The 13,461-nt window shown below is 46.7% G+C and overlaps 1 protein-coding gene across 10 annotated transcripts in view; it reads left to right on the top strand.

Annotated features, from left to right (window-relative positions):
* Positions 1–13,461, top strand: part of KALRN (kalirin RhoGEF kinase) — a 481,244-nt gene that overhangs the window by 458,255 nt on the left and 9,528 nt on the right. For 9 of the 10 annotated variants that reach the window (XM_059852696.1, XM_059852697.1, XM_059852698.1 and 6 more), the window contains 6 exons: positions 6,408–6,435; positions 6,876–7,047; positions 9,165–9,286; positions 10,393–10,524; positions 12,217–12,381; positions 13,249–13,327. In XM_059852696.1, coding sequence (XP_059708679.1) covers positions 6,408–6,435; positions 6,876–7,047; positions 9,165–9,286; positions 10,393–10,524; positions 12,217–12,381; positions 13,249–13,327 — 698 coding nt within the window. Of the gene's footprint in view, positions 1–6,407; positions 6,436–6,875; positions 7,048–9,164; positions 9,287–10,392; positions 10,525–12,216; positions 12,382–13,248; positions 13,328–13,461 lie in introns of those variants that run through there. The other variant, XM_059852702.1, reaches the window with a different exon arrangement.

Genomic DNA, 13,461 nt, shown 5'->3' with positions numbered 1-13,461 from the left:
CCCAAGGAGAGGGAACACCTTGTCCTCACAGCTGGCCAGGCTTGTGAGGGGTTTTACAGATGCTGGGAGTGGTGACAGCAGAGCTGTGTCGTGGCCAGCAACACCCAGAGGTGCCTTTCCTGTGTCATTAAGGTGGAGTCATCACTACAGCCTGGTAATAACAGGGCCAGTCACCTGGCTTCTCATGTGGGACTGTCACCCCTGGCGTCCCTCCTCTTCCCATCGTGCATGAGAACGTGCACCCAGTGCTAGAACAGAGAGAGCAGTCTCTACATGCAAAGCAGACATATTAATTACCTGGAAATGTGGGTGCAATTTATCTCCACCCTACTTCCTGCACAAGAGATCAGAAAGCTGGTCACAGTGCCCATGGAGTCTCACAGCTACTGTGGTCTTTCAGATCTGGCTTTGCTTGCTATTTACCACAGTGGATTCCATTCAGTAGATTCCAGGTTTCTGGAAGCACTTTGCCTTTGTTTCAAGGGAACACAAAGACAGAAAGAAATATGGAAAACATATATTGTGAGAGCAGGAAACAAATTCTGGGTGACTGTTTAAAAGAGCTAAAATTCCACTCCTGGGTTTTTGTTCACACAGGCCTTGGAGAATTTCCTATTCATTGTAGCTTTGACTAGAAATAGCATCTCTTGGTGACTGTTTTTTTCCCTCTTTGTTTATTAATATATAATGAAAGTGCATAAAGATGGAAATGAAGTTTGATTTCTTTTCCCCCTAGTTTTCTGCTTTGTGCTGTAGTTTCATAAAACAGAGGGCACAAACTCACTCATTAAGTATGTGAGTGTAGGAGCAGCACTTAAGGGCCACATGTAGCCACGTGAGTAACAGGAGTAACCTGCACTTAAGGATCATCAGAGACTCTTTCCACATGTCTGTAGTAACTGCACAGGCACAGGCAACTCCACTTCTGGGAAGATGTATGCCCTTGTGAATCAGTATCCACACCCAAGTCTGGGGTCCTGGACAATGACACAACCAATTGTCCTACAGTTCTGTGTTGTAACATCTCATGGGGTTGCAGAATTGCTGAAGGGGTCACAAGGCAGCTGTGCAGATGCCATCAGGGTGCCTCTCTTGTCAAAGGGAATGTTCTTCCAGCAGTCAGAAGAGCTAAACCTCGCTAAATCCAGCAGCAGCCCCTCCCAGCTTTGGGGTGGACCTCAGGCGCAGGGTTCTGACATGGCTCCAGACGTTTTGCACAACTCCAGCTGCAGTGTTAAAAGTGCTGTTGGTGACACAAGTCTGTCACTGAGCTCTGGTGTTTGTTCCAATGTTTCTGCTGTGCAAAGCAGAGAGGAAGCCCAAGTCACTGGAAGTGCCATCGTTAGATTAGTGAGCCGAGCTGTTGCCAAGGTACGTACGCTGGGTTTCTTAATCTGTTTTTTTCAGTTGTGACATTTTAGCACGTCAAGAACTACTCAGAGACACTTAGACCAAGATAAGCACTAGGAAATATGCACTGTGGAAGAAATATATTGTGTTAGCACTCCCATAGTCCACGTGGTTGAGTAAGTAATGTTTTGGTGAATACAGCACTCGCTCCATTTAGCTCAGGCCAAGAATTCCCAAGTGCTTTATGCCTTCACCCCCTTCCTGAGGTTGTCCACCTCTCTCTTGGCAAAATCTTCTTACAAGAAAGCCTTTCCTGGCCTGTTACCACAGTGTGGATTCCCACAATCCTGGGAATTTCCCTGGGTTTCCCTGGAGTAGCCCCCATGGGCAAACCTGCTGTCCTGCTGCCCGGAGTGGCCAGGGCTTGCTGAGGCAGACCAGGAAGGTGGCTCATCTGGTGTGACATAGCCTGAGCCAGCAGCACAGACATGGGGGATTAGCTTTTGGAAAAGCAAGTAATGACCTACTTCATCTTCAGGAAGGTGTAGGGTGCTACAACAAAGTCCCACAGGTTCAGCCATGGAAGCTACCAGCCATTAGGGCCAAGCAGCAAGAACATGAGGCAAGAGGGCTTCTGCTCTGCACAGATGCAGTACAGCATCCTTTGTGCCTTCCCCATTAGTCCCAAAGGCAGCTGAGCCCATCCAGGCTGGTGCCAGAGGGCATTCCCCATCCCTGACAAAAGGCTGATGTCATGGGATGCTTCATCAATGCTGTTTTAAATTTTCTCTTTGGTAGCCTTTGTCCATCTGTGGTGGAATCCTATCTGCTCATTTTAGCAAGAAATGTCTCTAGTTAATTTGTTTATTTTTTGATGGAGGGGAGGCTGGTGACACTGTGAGTCTGTCACCCTGAAGGTCTCAAATTGACCTAGCCAGAGATGGGTGGTAGTTATTTTCCTAAAAATTAGAGTTCACCTAGTTTCTCTCTAATTAATTTAATTTTTTTCAGAAAATCTTAAGTTTTGGTTTTGAGTGCGGTAGCAAGGAACATGCTACTGACTCTGCTACCAGTATGAGCAAATGTGTCAGTATTGTGTTTTAACTCAGTGACCAAGAGGTGCCATGAAAATGGTTTACAAAATGCTCAGCTGCTTGTCTTGGAGTAAACATGCCCTCTGCTGTTTAGGTGAAGCACCGACTTTGTTACGGTGGGTTTGGTTTGCAGACTATTCTTATGCTTTGGGGAAAAAGTAATATCCTCACTCCTGGTTTTGATATATTCCCTTATAATGGGATTGAAACATGGCACTGGAAAAATCTGGGCATCTGCTGGGCTCTTCTGTGCACTGGTGTGTTTGGGCTGGGTGTAATCCCTGCAAGGAAGTGGGGTAGGCATGGCAAGGACACCCCTGCACTGGAGAAGCAAACCCTGGCCAAGGTGAGAACCCTCTCAGGCGGCTGAGCTGTGTTTGCAGAGCATTTTGGGACTGGCCACTGGCGTGGCAGGATGGCTTCTCCCTCCCCACCAGATAAAGCATGTGTGCACAAGTGAAAGATAAGATTGTGCCAAGAATTAGGGCAGCTAGAGTCACTTTGCAAATGGGCTTTGCAGCTACTGATGCAGATGCCTTTCTATCTTTATAACAGAAGCTTAACAGAGAGTTTCTGGAGAGGCCCCCATGCTACTTTTCTAAAGCTTGACTGTTAAGTTACACTTAATTGACCTAGATGTAAGTCACTTAGATCCCTGCAGGTCCCCAAAGGCATTCAAGTGTGTGCCTTATGTGCCTTTCTTGCTCTGAGCCCTGAAACAGCACAGGCTGGAAGGGGGAGAAGCAAGATCTATTTCTGGCTTTTTATTGAATAGCTCTGACCTGCTGTCCCATTCCTTTATCTCACCCCCCTCCCTCCAGCTGCCTGGCTTTGCCTGGTAAGTGTTAGACCCCACATTACTTGAGCAGAGGCCATTTCATGTTCTGCCTTTTGTTACCTTGCATAGGATTTCCATTTTCAGCTATCAGCATATGGGAAACAAACTCTCCTGGTCACAGAGGGGAGAAAATTTAACCTGCTCTGGGCCATGCAACAGGTATTTCATCCATTTAACAAAAAAAAAAATGTACCTCATCTCAATTAAAATTGTTTCAAGGCAAAAGAGCACATCTGTGTTTCTTACACGCAGTGCAAACTGAGTTTGATCCCCTTAGGGTTTGTGTTTGCATGGTGTGGACTGACTCTGAAGATGGAGTGAGAAGTTCTTCTGTTGGGTGGTTCCATCCCCATGAGTTTGTCCTCTCACAGCCAGACTGGCAGCCACACTGGTGCAGAGGTTTGTGCTGGGATTTCTTCAGGTTGCCCTTGTCAGCATGAGACCCTGGGCCACCTTCCCTGCTCATGGCTACTGTGGCCACAGGTGCTCAGCTGAGGGCTGGGCTGTGAGATCCTCATTCAGAGATCCTGCTGCAGAAGGAGTGGGCAAGTGTATCCATGAGGGGATCCAACCCTGGCACTAGCAGGAGGCTGTGTGGAGAAGCAGCACATGAGCTCCCATCCTCTGAGGGCGGTGAGGACACACTCTGGAGCTCCCCTTCTGCACCCCCAGGGATTACAAACCTATTTGGAAAATGAGGACATTTTCTCCAAAGGTCTTGCACTTTATCTAGAAGGACTCTATGGAGGCTGCCACCTCCTGCCATCCAGCCATAGCCCAGGAACCTGGCCAGCCTGCAGGCAGAGGCAGCAGAACCCCAAGGCCTGGAAGCAGATGGGTGAACCACCGAGCCAGCCCCTGGATGCAGATCTGGCTGTGAACCTTTGCTTTCCCATTTCTGCCCTTCTCACCCCATCATCTGACACCCTCCTTCAAAGCAGAAGAAATCCCATTCTCTAATAAGGTGCTGTATTAAATCACTTAAATGTTCTCATGCAGACAGACTTTTATTTTTGTCTAAGCTTGCAGCAGGCTAAAGCTGTGCTGTGGCTGTGGGGGTGTTGTTAGGTACCATTTGATTAATTAACAAATGACGTTTTGAGAAAGAAAATGTAAATTTTACCCACAGACTCTTCCAATAGTATGTTGCAGTGATAATTTTCTTTCTGCTATTCCCATGGTGAGGCAATGAAAAAAAAAAATTGCTAAGGCAATTATTATAAATTACTGTACCTTGGAAGTCACTAGAAATGTAAAATCATTTATTTATAGGGATATCTATTACATTCATCATTGTAGTTGCATCTTCTAATGAATCCTTTAGGGTAATAAAATTAATATAAAGTGTTAACTAGTGTTTCTTTCTCCTGATCTCTAATCCTACAGGGAGGGAGATCAGTGAATAATAAGGGAATTTAGTGCATGCTGCAGGGAAGGAAGGGGAGAACTTTGGAGAAAGGATATTGCAGTTAAGGCAAACACCACAAAAATGAAGATGTATGTGCAAATGAGCCAATGCCTGGGGTTACTCAGCTGAAAAGTAGATGGTGTCTGTGAGTGAAAGTGGCAAGCAATGGTTATCCACAAAACAACTTTTTCTTCCTTTGCTGTGTTGTGTGAGAGATACAACTTAATGGCAATGATCCATCTCTTTTTTTTTCACCTGCACAGACAGGACAGAGGATGTTTTCTATCCAGTACTCCATTGTGCCACAATTTCTTCCTGTCTGCAGGGTCCAGGGGCTGTGTGTGGGTCCTGGAGCTGCTCCCCACACGCCTGGGCTGGCAGGTCCATGTGCTGTGGCAGTGCCCAGCTGCACCCTTCAGAGGGACTTTGTGCATTCATGTTATGTGTGATTCATTTGGGCTTCGTGGTGGTGGTAGGGGAAAGCAGACCCTGAGGTCTCAGTGCTGGTACCAGAGCTTTGCCTGGAGCTGCAAAGAAAGGCTGTGAAAGCAAAATGAACCTGAATGTGCCCAAATGCCTCCTTGAATGGCACCCTGAGCCATTGACCTTGGAAAACTATATATAAAGGCAAAATGTAAATATAAATCTTGAAGATGTATCTACTTTATTTTGAAGGGTTATTGTTTCTGTTTTGTGGCCTGGTTTCTGAGCTTCTGCAAAAACCTCCTATCAGCTTTGGCAGGACATGAATTAGGTCACTGCTTCATTGGCATCTTCCAAAATAACTCTGAAATAAATAGCAACAGAAATATTTAAGGTGAGATAAACCACATTGGTGTTTATGGTTGAACATGAAACTGCTTGAACATGAAATTATTAGATTGAATAACAAGGCCTTATGAGATTATTAAAACAATTAATGAGGCTAAAACCTCTATACCATTGTACAGCACAATGTAGTTAGGATCGATTCTGTAAGAACTCAGGGGCATTGTCTTTGCTTTTTCCACCTTTGCTTCCAGAGTTACATTGGCACATAGAGACCACAGAGTAACAGTAGCTTTTCAAGTCTTTGCTAACTTGGACAATTAACTAGTGAGATAAAATAATTCCTAGCTGTCCAAACCTAGTTTCAAGCTGGAAGTTTCCACAGTCCAATGAAATGAGTGAATTTTCACTCATAGTAATAGACCAAGAATTGTTGCAGGACTGATGCTTGACAGTGGGCAAAATGCAGTATTTATGGTCTGCACTTTACCTTTTTTCTCCTGAAGCTCAGCACAAGTTAAAAGACATTTCTTCAGACCTGGTTAGTGGCCAGAGTGCTAGTGACATGCCCCAGGTGTGTGCTGACTGTAGGTGCTGTGTGACACAGGTCTGGGGCCAGGCACAGGGGGTGCACAAACCACCTCTGGAAGAGTCAATTACTTCATCATTATCAAATAGACAAAGAGGAAGCATGTCCACCCTCCTCAGCCATGGTGCTGTGCCTGTTACCTTTGATTTTTCAGGGTTCAAGAAGCCATAGCTTTCTTTTACTTTCCCATGCGTGTTGCCACTAGAGCTTGCTGCACCTGCAGGTTGTTAGAAGGTGCCACTTGTTACCACTGCAGGACTTCTGCAGTTCTGGTCAGAGTCACCATGGTACCTTGTGAAAACAGATGCCTCTTTGTCACTGTCTAGGAAATAAATGCTTGTATCTCTTTGTATTTTTCAGATAATCAACCCCAATTTCATCCAAGAAGGTGAGTTGAGGACAGCTGTGCTGCAGTTGTGATTTACTTGGTGCCACAGCATGCTCTTCACCTAGCAGCATTTGCAGCAAAGGCAGCTCTCTGCTGTTCAGTCCCCAGACAAAGCAGGCTTCCTGCTGGCTGCTGGGCTCAGACAGCCTGGGGCCACAGGCCAGGCTGAAGCCCCCAAACCTGCCCTCTCACAATCTCATCCACCTGCCAGAGCACAGGGCTGGGGGATGGATGCTCCACTCCACCTCCTTCTCTGAGCTACAGACAGCTGGATTTTACTGGAGGGTAGTTTCAAGGACACAATCCAAGGACTCCCAGCTGCTTGGGACCCAGATCCCCTAGTTCATCCTGGAATGTATTCTCTAGCCTTCTATGACTCTAGACATCCTCACTTGAAGATTAACAGAGGTGTTTGTGTGTCCCCATGGTTTTTGTTACAGTGGCTCCAGAGTTTCTTGTGCCATTAGTGGACATCACCTGCCTGCTTGGGGACACAGTGATGCTGCAGTGCAAAGTCTGTGGGCGACCCAAACCAACTATAACCTGGAAAGGACCAGACCAAAACATTCTTGACAATGACAACAGCACGGCCACTTACACTGTGTCATCCTGGTAAGGTCCTGCCTGTGGATCCCAGCATAGCTGGTTCTGATGGTTGTGTTACCCTCAAATATGGCACCAGCCTGCCTACAAAACTCATTAGGATTAAGTTAATTAAGTGTGGCATGGCACGTCAGCACATCATTGTGGCAAACATTGGCTGGAAAGGGTCAGGCTTTAGGGCTGGGGTAGCTGCATGTGTTTCCCATGCTGGTGTAGGGTATATCCACAAAGTGCTGCTGGCAGACTTGGGCTTGCTCCCATTGACTTCCCGAGCCAGCTGCAAGCCAGAAGCCAGAATGTTTACAACCCATTAGTCTGGCTAGCGTTGCCTCTGCTGGGGCTTCTCTGCTTGAGTTTGATGCCTTGATCTCCCTTGGGAGTCAAGCAGAGCAAGCCCTCACCAGCTTGCAATACCCCTGTCACTGGGCATTTTCTCATCTTATTGGCAGTGGTGGGGTTGCAGTTTTCCTGAGCCTTTCCTCAGCTATTCCTAAAAAAGCCCAGATGTGCTCTGGGAAGGCTACATCTGGCTTGGACAGAAAGATTCTTGTCATAATGTTCCTGGCTTGGCTAGCAGAGAGGAAAACTGTCTTTACAACTGGGAAGATTCAGAAAGATCTGGAGTTGAATTCAGGTCAGGTAACAGCCCGCTGCTGGATGCTCATCTGCAGCTTATATAAGAAATTTGGGCCAAACTGCAGTGGAAATCTCCAGGAGGCAATCTTTCATTTCAACTTTTCAGCATTTCTGGCACAGGCTGAAATGAATCCAGGGAGTACAAAGTCACTGAAAGTGAAAAAAGAACAGTAAGAGAGAAGGGATTTTACATGTCCAATAAAAAAAAAAAAAACCTTACATCTGATCAAGAGCTTCCTTCAGAGACCATTGGCTTGTGCAGCTGCCCCAGAGCATCCAAAATTGTCTTTAGCTATTGCTCAGTAGATCTCCTAGTGCCTTATCTTCAGCCTCTGTCTGGGCTTGGAATGGGGGGATATTTCCATACAGGGTTCTGGTTTTCATCACAGTCCTCTTCCTGTTGTCTCCCTGTGCACTATGAGCACTTGTATTGTCTTGTTACTCAAATAATCTTTCCAGTGAAGACACTGCCTGCCAAGCAGAGGCCCAGCAGATGAGTGGCTCTTACAAATCTTGCTGGCACTAGTGTGTGGGTTTCAGGGAGAGGGGATATTTCTGTCCTGTTTTAAACCAGCACTGTCAGACCAGCAGAAGCTGCAGAGTCCAGACAGTTATCCCAGGAACCATGTCCATCTGCAGTACCTGACAGATCAAGCATTCAAGAACTAGCCTAGTTTTGCCATCAAGGGAACTTATTGTTGGCCCTAAGCTGGGTCTCCAGTTACACAAGCAAAATCCTATAATTCAGGCCAGCTCCCTCAAATTGCATATTGGAGACTGAAGTGTGCAAACAGCAGTGACTGTGAACAGACCTGCTATAAATTCATGAGACTGCACAGAGCTGTTTATTTTCTCAGATTGGCCCAAAGACTGAGTGTGTCTCACAAAGCCAGTGCTGTGCTCTTTATCCCTGGCTGCTATGACATATTCAGTCTTCCAGCTGGGGCCCTGACAGCAGTGTCAGATCAATGGCACATGCTCCAGGGGCCTGAAGCTCCCTGGAAATGTCACCCTGTGCTGTGACTGCTTCCTGCATCTGTGGGAAGCCCAGTTTGTCTGGTGTGTGTTGGACTTCACTGCAGAGGCACAGCAGCTTACCATATCCCATGATAGGAAAGATCTTCATGGGTAAATCTTTCCAGATATATCAAGTCTAAGCATCCAGCTCTGGACAGGCACGGGCAATGTTTAACTCCTGGACTGCCTGCTGCTTGAGTGATCCTTCACATCTCTTCATTGACCACAACAGACATGAGGATTTGCCTGGCAGGCACTTTGGACCCAAGGTTTGCTCAAAGGTTTCATTAACAGACAGACCCTGACATTTGAAGGGGTTGTACTTGGGCATCAAATTGACAGAGGGATGTTCCTTCAAATGAGTTAACAGGATTTGTGTGCACGTCAGTTTGCAGTGAGGCAGGACAGGAGCTGTATAAAAACCATTAGCAGGTGAAGCAGTGTTTTATAACTTGGGCTTCCTGTATCCACAGTGACTCAGGAGAGCTCACCTTGAAGATCTGCAACCTGATGCCTCAGGACAGCGGCATCTACACCTGTGTGGCAACCAATGAACACGGAACCGCATCAACCTCTGCAACCATCAAAGTCCAAGGTAGCACATCTGACCTTAACACACGCGATTTTCCCTCTGTGTGGTCCCTTGGGGGCTGGCAGCACACAGGAACAGCTCATGCAGAAGCAGCCAGATGTCGAGCTGAGCCAGGTGAATTGAGATGTTTAAGTCATACCACCATTCCTCAGCCACAATTCCCACTGATGGCTGAAGGCTTTGCATACTCCTTGTGCTTGATTAAGTCATCTGACCATAAACATCACATTTGGGAAATGAAAATGCACTGGCACGGGTTCAGCTCCTGCATCCTGCTCCTAGTGCTGCTTCCAGGAGCTCAGGAAGGTCAGCCAGGGGAAGCTCAGCTCCCTTGGGCAGCCAAGTCCCTGGGGGAATGATGCCCCAACTAACTGCAGGAAGGTCTGGGCTTCAGATTCTGCCTGGAATGGGAGGAACTGGGATCCAGTCACACTGATGTTCTGCCTCCCCTTCTCTTCAGGGGACAAAGGAGATGAGAGTAAGGTTTAGCCTGGGTGAAACTGTTCTTCAGGGATTCCACTTGCAGACATATCTCCAAGCGTGAACTCTCAGCACTGTAATTAGTGACCCATCTAACTGGAATGAATATGAAATGATGAGTTGATGCTCATTGCCTCCAGCTCTGAGAAGGGATTTGTTAGCACTAGAGATGAGGTGCCAGCTGTGTTGAAGGGGATGGTCCAGAGATGAATGTCTAACTGGAGAGTTACAGATGCAGCAATGTCACAAGCATTTAAAAGTTGATTTATTTGGTCTCACAAACCACTCTGGAGATCCAATTTCCCCAATTTATTCAAGCAAGTCAGTGGCTGCACTAACTACTCCTGTGCTGAAGGGAGCCCTAAGCAAAGCACAGAAGGATTACTGGTCATTTGTCAGTCTGGTCCCAAGCACACAAAGCACCCTACACACAGAAGAATCCTGAATACCTTGCTTGTGTCATCTCTGGGCATTCAATGGTAGCTGACTCCTCACCTGCTGCTTAGTTAAGACCCTCTACAAGGTGCAGCTGTCCTCTGGTGATCTGAAACACCTGAATACATCTTCAGACTAAAGCACTAGCACTTATTGATGTGATGCTGGATTTGGTATTGTTTCCTCTTCCCAAGGTGTGCCAGCTGCCCCAAACCGCCCCATTGCTCAGGAGAGAAGCTGCACCTCTGTGATCCTGCGCTGGCTACCCCCAACCAGTACAGGCAATTGCACCATTTCAGGCTACACAGTGGAGTACAGAGAAGAAGGTAAGTGTGTGAGCTGTGCTTGCTGGCTGTGAGACTGAGAACAAGGTAGGTTTCCTTTATGACACAACAGGTCCCAAAAGCATTCTTGTCACCACTGGTGTGCCACTAATTGTAGCTTACAGATCTCAAAGTCTAAGGCAGAAAGAAGCCCTTCTATCATCCAGTCCAGCCTCTCATATATTACAGACCTGTTTCTTCTGGTCCCTTACAACAAGTAGAGTGTGCTAAGCTAAAACATATCCATCACTAAGGCATCTTTTTATCATTTGCATTTTACCACCATTCTTTCTGGTGGGTGCTTCCCAGAAATGCAAAACCAAATCAAACTCATTATTTTTTTGATCTGGATAAAGTTGCAGATCCCTGCATACTTTTCAAGCTCAGCTCTGAAAACCATTTTTTCTTAAATCCAACCATCCATTTCACCTGAAGAATTAGCTAGATATTAAATGCACTGTTTTCCCAATATGCACAGGCATATCCTCTTAAAAAGGACATTTGAAATGATTCACAACCCTTTTTGCATTCTTCCTGAAAAGGTGTGAGGGTCCCTGGGCAGTAAACCTTGCCTTAGGCATATGGCCTCTGTTTTTCTCCCTTCATCCTTCAAAAAATCCTACCCCATTTTAGTAAGTGTGCAAACCTAATCACTCATCATATTAATGCCTTCTCCTAGTGAGTATTTTATCTTGACCCTCACTGTGCCATCAGTGACTGGAATTTTTGTAAAAGAATAAAAGCTCCTTTATTAAGAACAACCACCAAAATAAACATTAAAAAAACCCTACCCTCCCACTTCAAAGGTAAAACTGACTCTTATAAAACTAATCATGGCCTTGTGAAACCGGGAAATCAGAATCTGTCCACAGGACACATAAAACAATTGTGTCTTGTTAAATAACGTAGGGGTAAAATGCCCTGAACTTATTAAATAAGATAAAATTTTATGTATTCCTGAAGAAATCTTCATCTGGGACAGGGCTCTATGTTCCAGGGGTCCTTTTCTGTTCCCTAATCCTGTACAGATGAGTAAGTACTGATCCTTTGGTTGTCACAGGTTAGGCAGTGGTTGGGTTTGATAGGAGATGAAACACCTGACAGAGTCACACATTTCTTTACTGCAGTTCTGCTCACCTGCAAGCTGCCTGTGTTAAGTGTCAGAAAGCTGGTTCTCCTCCTGCAGCTGCAGCTTTCACTGTAGCCACCACATCTTCATCTGCAAAAGCATTGGGATTGCACTGACACCCTGTCTCAGTTTTATCTCCCCTGCCCCTGGTTTTGGGGTTTTTTGCAGTATTTCTGCTACTGCTTCTTTCATAACAGAATTGTCATCAAACCAGCCCTCCCTTTCTATCTCATCATACTGCCCTGAGACATCACTTGTAGATCACAGCCACAGCTACAGTGCTGGAGAGATCAGCTTGTCCCTGGGCTGAGCTTTTTCTGTCATTATCCTGAGTCAACTGAGGGGCATTTCCTTCTTTTCTCATTTGGCCAGATGGGAAGGTGGCTGCAACACAAAATAGCTTCTTGTGATCCATTTCTGGTTTAACAGTCTGCTGTAACACTCTTCAAAACCCTGTAGATTTTACCCTCCCAGGGTACTGCGTAAGCTGGGCAGAGAAAGCCTCAGCCCTGAGCTCACACAGCAAGTGCTTCCCTCAGCTCCCCTTCTCTCCCTCTGTCCAACAGGCTCGCAGGTCTGGGAGCAGTCAGTAGCCTCAACTTTGGACACGTACCTGGTCATTGAGGACCTGTCCCCAGGCTGCCAGTACCAGTTCCGAGTGAGTGCCAGCAACCCCTGGGGGATCAGCTTGCCCAGCGAGCCATCCGAGTTCGTGCGGCTCCCGGAGTACGGTGAGTGCGCGCTGCAGGGAGGGGCTGAGGCACAGAGGAACCCACCTGTGCTCTGGGTGGTTTGTTTTGATGGGTCCTGATAAAAGCAGGGATCCTGGACCAACTAGGGATGTAAGAAAAAGCCTGGGAAATGCTCAGAGCTAGCTGCTGGCCCCAGAAAGGATTTTCTTGTCTTCACCTCCATCCAGGCTCAGAGCCTGCCTCTGCCACAGAGGCTATTGAAGATTCTGAGCAGGTCCCTGCTTTCTATCCCAAACTATTTCTTGTCTTTATCTCTGCCCAGTGGGCTCCATGTCCTGGCTGGTGTCTGTCCTGCCTTTTCAGCAATGTTAGCAACAGCTGCAGCTTCTGCTGGGCAGCCCAGCTGGGGGCTGCAATTCCACTTGCTAAATCTCCCTCCTTGAGCAATGCAGCTGGAATGGGAATGCTGTGATGGAGGCAAGTCCCAACACTCAGTGTTGCAGGAATTTGGGGCACAGCTCACTCTAAGTGCTGTGAGTAGAGCCCACTTTTCCCCCTGTTTTAGCAGCCCTGGTGTGCAGCTAGATTTGTGACTGGCTTGGACAGCTGGTGCTGGAAAGGAGCAAGAGCTCACACAACATCACTCCACCCCCATCTCTGTGGGCCTTTTCAGCCCAAAACTGCAAGGACAGATTTGTGTCCCCCTTATCCACACCCTCCCCTAGGGAGCTCTGGCATTTAGTGGTCCAACTCACTGGAGCTGTGCCTGAGCAGGATGAAACTGGACTCCTAGTGGTAATGTTTCCTGTCTTAGTAATAAAGTCTCACACAACTTTCAAATATGCTGTTTATAGTCCACAGCAAACTGTCTTTATACCTTCTTGAGTGTTCTTTGTTCTCTCAAAGACTCTGCTGCCGATGGTGCCACTATTTCATGGAAGGAAAACTTTGACCTTGCCTATGCAGAGCTGCATGAGATTGGGAGGTAATACTAACCCTGCTTATCACTGCAATAAAACACTCAAACAAAGGCTTGAAGCTTTTTCCTTGGTGAAGAGTTTAGGTTACATTTGTAGTTAGCTTGAAAACTGCTGCTCTTGTCAAAGAGCATTGCATATC

The sequence above is a fragment of the Haemorhous mexicanus genome, chromosome 8 (assembly GCF_027477595.1).
Source record: "Haemorhous mexicanus isolate bHaeMex1 chromosome 8, bHaeMex1.pri, whole genome shotgun sequence".
Lineage (NCBI taxonomy): Eukaryota > Metazoa > Chordata > Aves > Passeriformes > Fringillidae > Haemorhous > Haemorhous mexicanus.
The sequence above is the reverse complement of the archived record's forward strand: the minus strand, read 5'-3'. Positions and strand labels throughout refer to the sequence as shown.